The sequence below is a fragment of the Lipotes vexillifer genome, unplaced genomic scaffold (genome assembly GCF_000442215.2).
Source record: "Lipotes vexillifer unplaced genomic scaffold, Lipotes_vexillifer_v1.1 scaffold213, whole genome shotgun sequence".
NCBI classification, from domain to species: Eukaryota; Metazoa; Chordata; class Mammalia; order Artiodactyla; family Lipotidae; genus Lipotes; species Lipotes vexillifer.
In genome coordinates, this window is record NW_006780610.1 from 5,263,363 (window position 1) to 5,274,841 (window position 11,479).

Below are 11,479 nucleotides of genomic sequence, written 5' to 3' on the forward strand. Positions count from 1 at the left end.
ATACCTCGTTAAAGTGTTAGGAGGATTAAGTGAGCTTCCATCTCTAGAGAGCTTAGCCCCTGGCTGGCAGAGAGCCAGCCCAGCACACGGTAGTGGGTGTAATCATCAAACAGTTTCTGGCAGAGCTGTGCCAAGGTTAGAGATGCTCTGGAAGGGCATCTGGCTGCCAAGTGAATAGTTAGGGGGAGGCTGTTGTCCAGGGAGGGGTCCTCGGTAGACTTGGGGGGGCAGTGATAGAGAGCTATGGGCAGGATTAGGAGAGGTTTAGTAACTTCTGCAGACTCTGAGACTTTGAGAATTGCTTGTGAATAATATCTGAATTCTGATCTTTTTGTGAGTCCCTGGGCCCGGTGCCAAAGTACCCATGGGCTGGCTTGATGGCCCCTCTCGTTCCTCCCTGCAGCAAGCCTAAGGACGCCATGCGGGGGGCTCTGACGTCCCTGTCTTCGCTGCCGCCACCTCTGCAGCTGCTGTTGCTGGTGCTGGGGTGCGGGCTGAGGGCGGCCGCCAGCGGTGGAGCCGCCGGGGCAGCGGGCTACCCACCGGTGCAGTACGTGCAGCCCATGCACAAAGGACCCGTGGGGCCGCCCTTCCGCGAGGGCAAGGGCCAATACATGGGTGAGCACCTCCCCGCCCCGCCCCGCCTCGGACAGTCCTGACACCCAACTCCCTGCCTCCCGACCTCCACCAGCTCTTCCCCGGCGCCCCCGCCTCCGGCCACAGCCCCTCAATCCCCACCAAAGACTTTCCCATCTCCACTTTCTTCCTGATGCTGCTGGTCCGGGGCGGGTGCAGAAGTGGGGTGGGGAAGTGGGGTGCTGCTGGCTGGCGGAGATGGTCTTTAGGTAGAGGGAGGGGCGGGAAGGTTTGTGGGGAAGTGGAGGGGGGGGTGGGTCGGCTCCGACTGGCTCTAAGGAGGGATGCTGGTGCCACCTGGTGGCCACTCCACCCCGGTCATGCAGGGATGAGAAGCTCTTAGGGAAGGCTTAGTCTGGGTGGGTTGGATGCTAAGAGCCCTGGGTGTGGATACCCTGCAGTTCCTAAGGTGGCCACTGAACTACCTAAATTCCATCTTCCATGAGAGCAGGGAGGGGGGAGACCGGGACTGGTCTTCATGAACAGATACAGAACCTTGTCTTCTCAAGTTGCACCACATGCTGGTATGGGGAGTGGGAAGATGGGTCCCCTGTCCCCACTGTCCAGGCCCCTGACTGACCCCTTCTCTCTCTTTCTCTCTCAGAAATGCCTCTACCGCTGTTGCCAATGGACCTGAAAGGAGAGCCTGGTCCCCCTGGAAAACCCGGGCCGCGGGGTCCCCCTGGCCCTCCTGGCTTCCCAGGAAAACCAGGCACTGGAAAACCAGGGCTACATGGGCAGCCTGGACCCGCTGGCCCCCCTGGCTTCTCCCGGATGGGCAAGGCTGGTCCCCCAGGGCTTCCAGGCAAGGTTGGCCCACCAGGGCAGCCAGGGCTTCGGGGGGAGCCAGGGATACGAGGGGACCAGGGCCTCCGGGGGCCCCCAGGGCCCCCTGGCCTACCTGGGCCCTCAGGCATTGCTGTCCCTGGAAAACCAGGCCCCCAGGGGGTGCCAGGGCCCCCAGGATTTGGGGGGGAGCCAGGGCCCCAGGGAGAGCCTGGGCCCCCGGGTGATCGAGGCCTCAAGGGCGAAAATGGAGTGGGCCAACCAGGGCTTCCTGGAGCCCCAGGCCAGGGGGGTGCCCCTGGACCCCCTGGTCTCCCTGGTCCAGCTGGCTTGGGCAAACCAGGCTTGGATGGGTTTCCTGGGGCCCCTGGAGATAAGGGTGAGTCTGGGCCTCCTGGACTGCCAGGACCCAGGGGGGAGCCAGGAGCTTTGGGCCCAAAAGGGCCCCCTGGGCTGGATGGTATGGGGGTACCAGGGCTAGCAGGGGTGCCAGGGCCACAGGGCCCACCAGGGGCCAAAGGGGAGCCAGGCACCCGGGGCCCTCCTGGCCTTATAGGCCCCACTGGCTATGGGATGCCAGGGATGCCAGGTCCCAAGGGGGACAGGGGCCCAGCTGGGGTCCCGGGGCTCTTAGGGGACAGGGGCGAGCCAGGTGAGGATGGGGAGCCGGGGGAACAGGGACCACAGGGCCTTAGGGGCCCCCCTGGACTTCCGGGGTCTGCAGGGCTACCTGGCCGACGTGGGCCCCCGGGGCCTAAGGGGGAGACGGGGCCTGGAGGACTCCCAGGAGTACCTGGCATTCGGGGTGACCAGGGGCCTAGTGGCCTGGCTGGGAAGCCTGGGCTCCCAGGAGAGAGGGGGCTTCCAGGGGTTCATGGACCTCCTGGACCGACTGGGCCCAAAGGCGAGCCAGGTTTCACGGGCCGCCCTGGAGGACCAGGGGTGGCAGGAGCCCTGGGGCAGAAGGGTGACTTGGGGCTCCCTGGGCAGCCTGGCCTGAGAGGCCCTTCTGGAATCCCAGGACTCCAGGGTCCGGCTGGCCCTATTGGGCCGCAGGGTCTGCCAGGCCTGAAGGGTGAACCAGGCCTGCCGGGGGCCCCTGGAGAGGGGAAAGTGGGGGAACCTGGCATGGCTGGGCCTACAGGGCCTCCTGGGGTCCCAGGTTCCCCAGGACTCACGGGCCCTCCTGGGCCTCCCGGACCTCCCGGGCCCCCTGGTGCCCCTGGGGCCTTCGATGAGACTGGCATCGCTGGCCTGCACCTGCCCAACGGCGGCGTGCAGGGAGCTGTGCTGGGCAAGGGGACCAAGCCCCGGTTTGGGCTGGGCGAGCTGTCGGCCCACGCCACGCCCGCCTTCACCGCTGTGCTCACCTCGCCCTTCCCCGCCTCAGGCATGCCTGTGAAGTTTGACCGGACCCTCTACAATGGCCACAGTGGCTACAACCCGGCCACCGGCATCTTCACCTGCCCCGTGGGCGGGGTCTACTACTTTGCTTACCACGTGCACGTCAAGGGCACCAACGTGTGGGTGGCCCTGTACAAGAACAACGTGCCAGCCACCTACACCTATGACGAGTACAAGAAGGGCTACCTGGACCAGGCGTCTGGGGGGGCCGTGCTCCAGCTGCGGCCCAACGACCAGGTCTGGGTGCAGATGCCCTCGGACCAGGCCAATGGCCTCTACTCCACCGAGTACATCCACTCCTCCTTTTCAGGATTCTTGCTGTGCCCCACATAACCCATGCTGCCCCGGCCTCCTCCTCTTTAGCGGTAGAGAGACCTTCTCACTTACAAAGAACCTCCATTTAAAGAAAAAGCCAAAAGCCGAACAGAGGCGGGAGCAGAGGCGGCCGTGGCCTTGGCCGGAGGAGACTGACTGGGTTTCTCTCTCCGCGCAGGCTGAGGTTGTTTCTGGAAGAAGGTGGCCTGCGTTCGTCTCCCCCGAGTGTCTGTGCAGCGTCGGGGTTGTGCCCCCTCTCCTGCCCTGCCTGACCTGCAGGCAGGGTCCCAGGACACTCTGCCCAGCTGGTGGAGACCCCTGGCCCCCCGTGAGTGCTGGGCTCTGCTGGGCGGCGAAGGATGGTGCTGCTGTGTGAGTCAGAGCTGAGAGGGGACTGAATTCCCCCACCCATTCCCCCGGGGAGACATATTCCCAGCCCTGCCCTTCCTGCCTGCCCGCAGACGGCCCCTGCTCAAGGAATGGGGCAGGGCCTCCCTCAGTTCTTGGCTGGGGCTCTTCCGGCTGCCCTGGGTGGGACCTCCAGCATTAAGACGGTGGGTCCCTGGAAGAGCTTTTGTTTCTCTCCAGGGGAAGGGAGAGGAGGGGGACCGTCGAGGTGGCCAGTGGACACCCTGTCAGGACTGCCACTCTAGCAGTGGGGCGGTGGCATCAGGCCTGTCCCTGGCAGGTACAGGCGTGTGGCCCCTCCTTCAGGCTCCCAGGAAGTGCCGACCCCCCTTCACTGCTCAGGCTGCAGCCATGGGGAACGGTGGTTTGTGAGGGGTAGGGGCATGGGTCTGGGGCAGGATGGCAGCTCTTCACGTTTGTGTCCGTCCCCCAGGCTGCCCCCACCAGCTCTGGCTCTGTTCATCATGAGGCCAGCCACCCAGGCCCTTAGGGACCGCCACAGGCAGGCAAGAGGCAGGATGGGCAATCAGCGAACATGAGTATTCCTCCCTTTCTCTCCTTTCACCTGCTGGGGGAGGGCTGATTTTCTCAGACAAAATTGTAAGGGATCCTTGCCACCCCGAACCCCAGTATCCCCAAGGCAGAGAGCTGCTTGTTTGCCCTCAGAACAAGGTGCACACAAGCTTGGGGATGAAGACCCCGCCTGCTTTTTCTTAATAAGAGCCATATGATGGGTGTGTCGACTACAGGGGTTAATCTGCTGGGGCTTCCTCTCCTTCACCCTCTGGTTCCAATTTCCTGTCCTAGGCAGGATTAGGGCCCAGGAGGAAGAGGCCCTGAGAAAAAGGGTGCCAACAGCCCCCTTTGGAATGAGTTGGATGTTTCTGCCATTTTCCCCAATCAGAGCTCCGCCCTGCAGGAAACAGGCAGGACCCCCTCCTATGCCCTCAGTCCCTAGTTCAAGCCGAGTGGATAGAGCTGAGGACCCAGCGTGAACCTGCTCCAGCTCTGGCCCATGCCAGCCTTCCTTCCCATGTTGAGGAAGGAGGCTGGCCACTGACTTCTTTTTTTTTTTTAACATCTTTATTGGAGTATAATTGCTTTACAATGGTGTGTTAGTTTCTGCTGTATAACAAAGTGAATCAGCTATACATATACATAGGTTCCCATATCTCTTCCCTCTTGCGTCTCCCTCCCACCCTCCCTATCCCACCCCTCTAGGTGGTCACAAAGCACCGAGCTGATCTCCCTGTGCTATGCGGCTGCTTCCCACTAGCTAGCTATTTTACGTTTGGTAGCGTGTATATGTCCATGCCACTCTCTCACTTCGTCCCAGCTTACCCTTCCCTGATCTCCCTGTGCTATGCGGCTGCTTCCCACTAGCTAGCTATTTTACGTTTGGTAGCGTGTATATGTCCATGCCACTCTCTCATTTCGTCCCAGCTTACCCTTCCCCCACCCCCATGTCCTCAAGTCCATTCTCTAGTAGGCCTGCGTCTTTATTCCCGTCCTGCCCCTGGGTTCTTCATGCCACTGACTCCCGACTTGTTACTCTGTGGCTCCTCAGGCCCATCGCCTGGCCACAACTTCTGCAAACAAAGCAGACCGTTTGCTTGCTTTAACTTTCAAAAGGAGAGACAAAAACCCAAATCCGCCCAAGTGGCACTTCAAGAGCAGGTTGTAGCTACGGTTCCTGGTGGGTTTCTTATTCATCGGCACCCACGGGTACTAAGTCTCAAATCGTACCTCGTGGAGCCATCTGCTCAGCCTCCTTCCTGGGTCAAAGCCACTGCCATCTGACCTGTTAGGGAGGCTTCTGTCGGGCGGAAATGCATCAGGTCCTAGTGGGAGCCCAGGGCCCTGAGGAGGGTACAGGGAGCCAAAAAAAAAAAAAAAAAAAAAAAAAAAAATGCTGTTTCACAGAACTGAGTTTCTGCTAAATTTCATTCCTGAAGCCTTTGGTGAGAGGTGGGTGGTGTTTCCGAAATATTTATGGGATTTCCAGGTGTCCACTTAACTGACTAGCTTTGATAAACTATGTCAGGTTTTAACAATGAAAACTACATTACCTTGTGCATTTTTATATTCTGATTTTTTTTTAAGATTAAGGTTTAAATGTTTTCCATTAGTAATTTCATTTCTAACCTGGTATAGGAGCTTAGTTCTCTACATACCTATTATGTACCCTGTGTCACAGAAGATTCGGGGAAAAATGCACTTGGGAATCAAAGAAAATGGGACTTCTTTTTGAAAAGAAAAACAACGGTATTGACTGTATTGACACAATCTCAATAAAGCCTGTTGAATAAACAGCACTGTGCTGAAACTGGCATTGATTCAGAGGTGTCTCGAGCCTCTGGATTTCATAAAGCACCCAGGGAGCTCTCTGGGGCTCTTGCTCTGCACCCTCTCAAGGAGCGTGCATTCCTCCCAGCCAGGGGTTCTATCACCACCGCATCAGAAATGCTTGATTCTCTGAAGCTGCCAAGGCTCTGCACCAAGTAAATGCCAAGAGGCATTTTAAGAAAGCAAAGTAAGGCAGTGGCTGGAGCTAGGGGAGACGGATCAAGCTTCCCTGGAACATTCCTGCAAGCTCTCAAGGGTAGTGGAGCATGACAGCTGGCTCAGGATCCCAAGGGTCAAGTTTCAACATCTGATACAAATTATGAATGAAATCAGGAATCTTTGCTCCTGTGGGCGGGGCCAGTGCCAGGCCCAGCGCTGAAGGCAGGGCCGGGGGAGCCGTCCTGGGAGAAAGCGCTGCCCCGTAACTTGCCGTACTCTGGGAATCTGGACAGCAGACCTGAGACCGACCTGTGCCCTGAAAAATCCTGTGGTTTTCCCCCAGCCTGGAAGAACCCCATCGTGGCTGAAAGCAGGCCTGTCCAACAGTCCTGAAACCTTAGGCTAGCTGCAGAGCTGGGCACGCGTCTCTCCACCAAGGCTGGAATACCCCTCAAGTTTGAGGGGAGGTGTCTCCTCCATTTTGATTTTCCTTTCTTCAGAATGGATGGTGCGCAGAACTTCCCAGCAGGCCAAGGCCTTTGACTGAGGCCCAAGATGCAGAATGAGGCCTGGCCTTCACCTGAGATGATGTGCCCCCCTCACACAAAGGTCAGCAGTCCGGTGATAACATGGTCCCCTCTGCATCGTCCTACAGCATTCTGGTTCCTGGCTGGGCCTGGGTTCTATTTGGGGAGCAACCTATGAAGCCAGGCTCTGAGAGCAGGAAAATCTGGCTTGTTCCTGCCCGCTGCCTGGGCCACTGTGAGGGATCTCCAACAGGACAAAGCACCAAACCACGCCTGCTCTGCTTTTCCTGGCTGAACAGCTGGAGGAATATGCCTCCACAAGCCAGCAGCTTGGGTCTCTAGCTCCTAGGAGAGTGAGGCCCAGACAGAGAGGCATAGGCACAGAAGGGCAAGGGGGGAAGAATCCGTGCAGGGCAGAGGAGAAACGCAGGAAACAGTGGTGGGATTTAAAGAACTGTTTATTGCTCTGTAACTTCGTGGGGAAGCTGTTAACAAGACCCATGACAGCCAAGGGCCAGGTGTGCATCTAGATCAGCTACATTCACGTGTCCACCTCCTGATCCATATAAACTTGGCGCCTGGGGGCCCTGTGCAGTCAAAGGCAGGCATCCTGGCAAACTGGTTAAATCCCAACAAGGAGAAACGATGCCGCAGATCATTTCCACCTCCCCAAATCCCATGTCCTAGATAATAAAGGAAAACACCACAAGTACTGCTCCAAAATAAAACCTGCCCCGGTCCCTTATGTCTGACTGAGGAGCCAGGTGCACCGAGGCTCTGCAGAAGCCAGGAACCCAGCAGCAGAAGGCACCCGTCCCTCCCTCACTGTTCAGTGACCTCCCCAGAGGAGTCCCCAGCCCCAAGGGTGCACTCCAGCCACACCGCAGGAAGGCCGAGGCAAGCCTAAGGGACCCCAGGGTTTCCAGTCCGAGCTGTAGTTGGTCCCGCTGGGTATGGCAGAGCTGTGGACCTCACAGATTCTTCTGGAAGACCCGGTGCAGGCTCTGGGCCAGGACGTCAGTCTCCTCATAGCCCTCACAGCTTTGCTGCCAGCTCTCTGGCACCTGTTCCATGCCATAGTAGGCACCAGCAATGGCCCCGGCCATGGTGGCAATGGTGTCTGTGTCCCCACCAAGTGAGATGGAATAGATGAGAGTCCTCTGGAGGCTGTTGAAGGCAGAGGGGATCTCGGGGTCGGGCTCCATGCAGCGCAGGAAGCAATAGATGGCGGTGGGCACAGATTCAAAGGCAGCGATGCCATTCCCTGTGGGGAAGCCAGATTATAGGAACATGAGCCACCCCCCTTCCCGAGCCCCACATGTCCCCAGGCTTCCTGCCACAAGTCAACATCCTCAGCTTCACGTTGGGCTGCGATTAAGAGCACAGGCTCTGGAGTTAGGCTACCTGGGTTCAAATCCCGGCTCGCCGACCTATTGGCTGTGTGATTCCTGTATCTTGGGTTCAGCTCCTCGTGTAGAGAGTGAATAAAGTTAGGAATTCTCGCAGGGCTGGTGTGAGGGTGAAATGACGTCCTAGAGGTAAAGCATTCTGCATAGTGCCCAGAACACAGTAAAAGTACTGTATGAATAAACATCAGTTATCACCATTAGCTGTAAAAAACTAGCGGCCGGCTGCCATCTCTGGGATGTTTATCTTTAAGGCTGAGGGTACTGTTGCCCTAGAACAAGAAGGCGCTGTGCTCGCAGCCTGCCAAGGACCCTACGGAACGTGGCTCTGCTGTCTCAGCAACCCTGGCAAAGGTGTGACGGCAGCAGGCGTGACTCCAGGCACCCCTCCCACTCCTGAGCCCAAGACTGGCCCTGAAGGATGACGGGTGGGGGGCTACCCACCCAGCTCGGACACCACCTCCTCTCTGGTCACTGCGTCCCGCTCTAGAAGCTCCCCAATCCTCTTCAGTCGGCTGGAGTACGGGCGCTCCTCCACGCCCAACCTGTGGGTTGGGGGCGAGATTTCAGGGAGGTCGGAGCCAGCAGGGTGGAGAAGGCAGGAGGGGGAAGGGCTGCATGGGAGGGCGAGGCAGGGACGTGGGCATCTGACACTTAAGCACGGGTGTCAGGGCAAGAAGTGGGAAGGGCGAGGTGTGAGCCACCCGGTTTGTTCTCTGGGACCCAGAGAGCCCTGAGGCACAGCCAAGGCAAAGGGCTTCTTCCCAGCCCTCCTTAGGGCCTGCAATTAAAGGAAGGTTTCAGCTTGAGGCAGGGCCACCCCACCAGCATGCACATGCACAGACGCGCCTCCAGCCCGCCTCCAGCCCGTATACTCACTCCCGGGCATCTGACATAGACTGGGCATCACTCTCCAGCTCCTCCATGTGGCCCAGGAGTTGTTCAAGGAAGTGCTCACTGGACGACTCACCCTGCAAAGCCAGGTGCACAGCCAGGGCCTGCAGGATGGCACCGTTGTAACCCAGGGAGGAGGCGTGTGTCAGCTGGGCCGAGAGCCGGGCAAACTAGGCCAAAGGTAAGGGAGGCAAAGACCTGCTGTCACAGCACCCAAGCTGCAGAGGAGGGAGGGACGACAGTGTCCAGAAGCCAGTCAGCCCTAACTACCTTCTGCACATCCTGGACACTGCTATAGGCCAGGGAGATGCCGGCCACCCGCATGGCGCCCCCGTTGCCGTAGGAGCCTTTGCCATTAAACTGGGCCCGGGCAGGCTCAAAGACATCACGGCACTTGGGGCTCAGGAGCTTCCTGAAGACGGTGATCACTCCAGCACCATAACCCCGGTCAGGGTCTTTCTTGTACTCCTGAGCAAACCTAGGGGAGAGAAGGTGACAGCGTAATGATCTAAGAGATGCCTGCCAGGGTTGGGAGAGAAGAAACCTGGCTCGTTTGGGAAAAGAGGAATCCTTGGGGACCTCAGGAGCCTGTGCCAGCGGTGCTGTCACTTCTAGCTTGGGAAGCTGCAGCTGCCCTAGGAAGAGTGTCCTGCGGCGGGGTGTGCGGGGAGGGTGTCCTGGCATGCACAGATGTCACTGCTCTAGTCAAGGGGTGCAATAACTCTGCCCACCTGGTTTGCTTCACCCCAGGACCACTGCCCTCACCTGTGCGCCATGTCCATCTCGTCGAAGGCCTCCTTGGCCAGCAGGGACTGCAGCAGCGCCCTGGCCATGGCTGTGTCGTCTGTGTAGCACAGTGCTTCTGCAGGGACAGGGCGGGGGGCAGAGGTCGAGCTGCAGGGCTCGAGGGCGGCGGATTTGGCCTCCCGCTCACTCCTTTTATCTACTACTTTCAGAAGGCCTCAAGTCAGCCTCTCACTCCCACCCAGTTTCCAGGGCTCTGAGTCAGTCACAGGCCCTGCTGATTTCTGGAGGAAAACCTTCCACCCCTTCTGGCTGCCATCACTGCATCTCCAGTCTTAATGGACCTGCTTTGGGCCTCTCAAATCTCCTGCATATTTCCCACCCTCCAGCCCAACCTATATGTGCAGCCAGAAAAAGAGTAGAATATCACTTTCCTCATCTCACTCTCCTGCTCGAATGGCTGTCTGTTGCCTTCAGGATGAGGTCCAAACTCACCGCCTTGGCCATTTGAAGCCCGCCCTTCCTCACCCATCTTATATCCCACTGCTCCTCTCCACATCCTCAGAACCAATCCTGGAGCCTGGGTCAAGTCCTTCCCACCTGGGGCTGCTCCCCTGCCCTCCTCTGGCCCTGTCTCCTTCCTCTGGGTGCCCGAGTCTACTGCTCTGGCACTTGTAACACACACCATTGGTTACGTGGTAGCTTCTCAAATAGGCTGTAAGCCAGCTAGGGCCAAGGACTTGGTTTTATCTGAAGAAGAGACAGTTACAGAGAACAAAGCATACTCCCTAGTGAGCCCCTTCTTATTCCTCACATCTGCCCTCTGCCCTTGCCCCCCATCCCCGCCCTGCTCTGTGTATCCCAAGCCCCAACCCTGCCTGCTCCTCCCCTTTCACTCTCAGGAGCCCCCCCCCCCCACTTCACCAGGAAGAGAGGCTCACAGGCACCTACTCACAGCCACACTCTCCAGTCTGTCCTCAGAGGGACTGTTCCCTCTTGAAGTGCCCCCCAAGCCCAGTTCCCCAGGGACCTTGCCCTTCCTTTGTCTCCTCAACTCCTCTGTGATACAGCAGCACCCAGTCTCCCTCTGATCAGTCCCTACACCCTGCTTTCCCCCAGGGAATCACTTCTCTTCCACTCCCAGTCCAGATGATAGGGGAGGGAGCCAATGCCACCTCCAGCCCAGCCAAACAGCACCCCATTCCCTGTTTCAGCGATGGACGGGTGACATAAGCCAGACCACTGAGACTCCATCAGAGACCTCTGCTGGTGCCACTGTGAAGAGAAACTTCCTCTGCTGGAGATGCCGAGCTGGGAACTGCTGAGGGCCACCCCGTGGGCAGGGTCTGTCAGAGTGAAGCCCACCCAGAAGAACGCAGATCTGAATAAGGAGAGGAACTGAGTCTTGAGAAGATGGCTTGATTTAGCTCTGCTTAAAGCCAGACCTGCCCTGGACTTCTCAGTGATGCCAGCCAATGCATTCTCTTTTTGCTCAGGCCATTTTGAGTTGGGTTTTCTGCCACTTGCACCCAAAGGGTCCTAAAATCTCAACCTAAAATGTCTTCCCCTCTTCTTAACATCAAACCCAAAATGAAATGATGAACTGTCCCCTCCCATCCTGTCTTCACCTCAGTCACAGCTCATCTCTCTCCTTCCCTTCATACCAAACATACTCTACTTTCTCCTTTTCCATTTCCTCCTAAACCCACTGAAACCTAACTTCCAGGGTTCAACCTTCTATTGAAAATGATTTTCTAAGTCTAGACTTCCCCCCACTTAACCTCTCTGTAGCCTCACACCAGTAACCAGTGTCTTCATCTTGAAATTCTTTTTTTTTTTTTTTTTTTTTGCGGT

General features: G+C 57.9%; 2 protein-coding genes across 2 annotated transcripts in view; one reads left to right on the forward strand and one right to left on the reverse strand.

Moving 5' to 3' along the window:
• Nucleotides 1-419: 419 nt before the first annotated feature.
• COL8A2 (collagen type VIII alpha 2 chain) lies at nt 420-3,256 on the forward strand. Its single transcript, XM_007453824.1, has 2 exons — nt 420-618; nt 1,241-3,256. Exons 1-2 carry the CDS (start codon nt 420-422, stop codon nt 3,157-3,159), a joined length of 2,118 nt encoding a protein of 705 aa, XP_007453886.1. The 3' UTR covers nt 3,160-3,256.
• A 3,765-nt stretch (nt 3,257-7,021) lies between these two features.
• Nucleotides 7,022-11,479, reverse strand: part of ADPRS (ADP-ribosylserine hydrolase) — a 5,803-nt gene continuing 1,345 nt past the window's right edge. Inside the window, exons 2-6 of the mRNA XM_007453825.1 lie at nt 9,647-9,743; nt 9,152-9,359; nt 8,867-9,051; nt 8,432-8,532; nt 7,022-7,845 (exon numbers count right to left, since the gene is read on the reverse strand). Coding sequence (XP_007453887.1) covers nt 7,553-7,845; nt 8,432-8,532; nt 8,867-9,051; nt 9,152-9,359; nt 9,647-9,743 — 884 coding nt within the window. The 3' untranslated portion in view covers nt 7,022-7,552. The remainder of the gene's footprint in view (nt 7,846-8,431; nt 8,533-8,866; nt 9,052-9,151; nt 9,360-9,646; nt 9,744-11,479) is intronic.

What these genes read in the sequence shown, in the direction of transcription:
- COL8A2 (XM_007453824.1), top strand. Translation starts at nt 420, where the DNA reads ATGCGGGGGGCTCTGACGTCCCTGTCTTCGCTGCCGCCACCTCTGCAG. An exon ending in GGGCAAGGGCCAATACATGG is followed by an intron (nt 619 to 1,240) that starts GTGAGCACCTCC and finishes TTTCTCTCTCAG; the next exon opens with AAATGCCTCTACCGCTGTTG.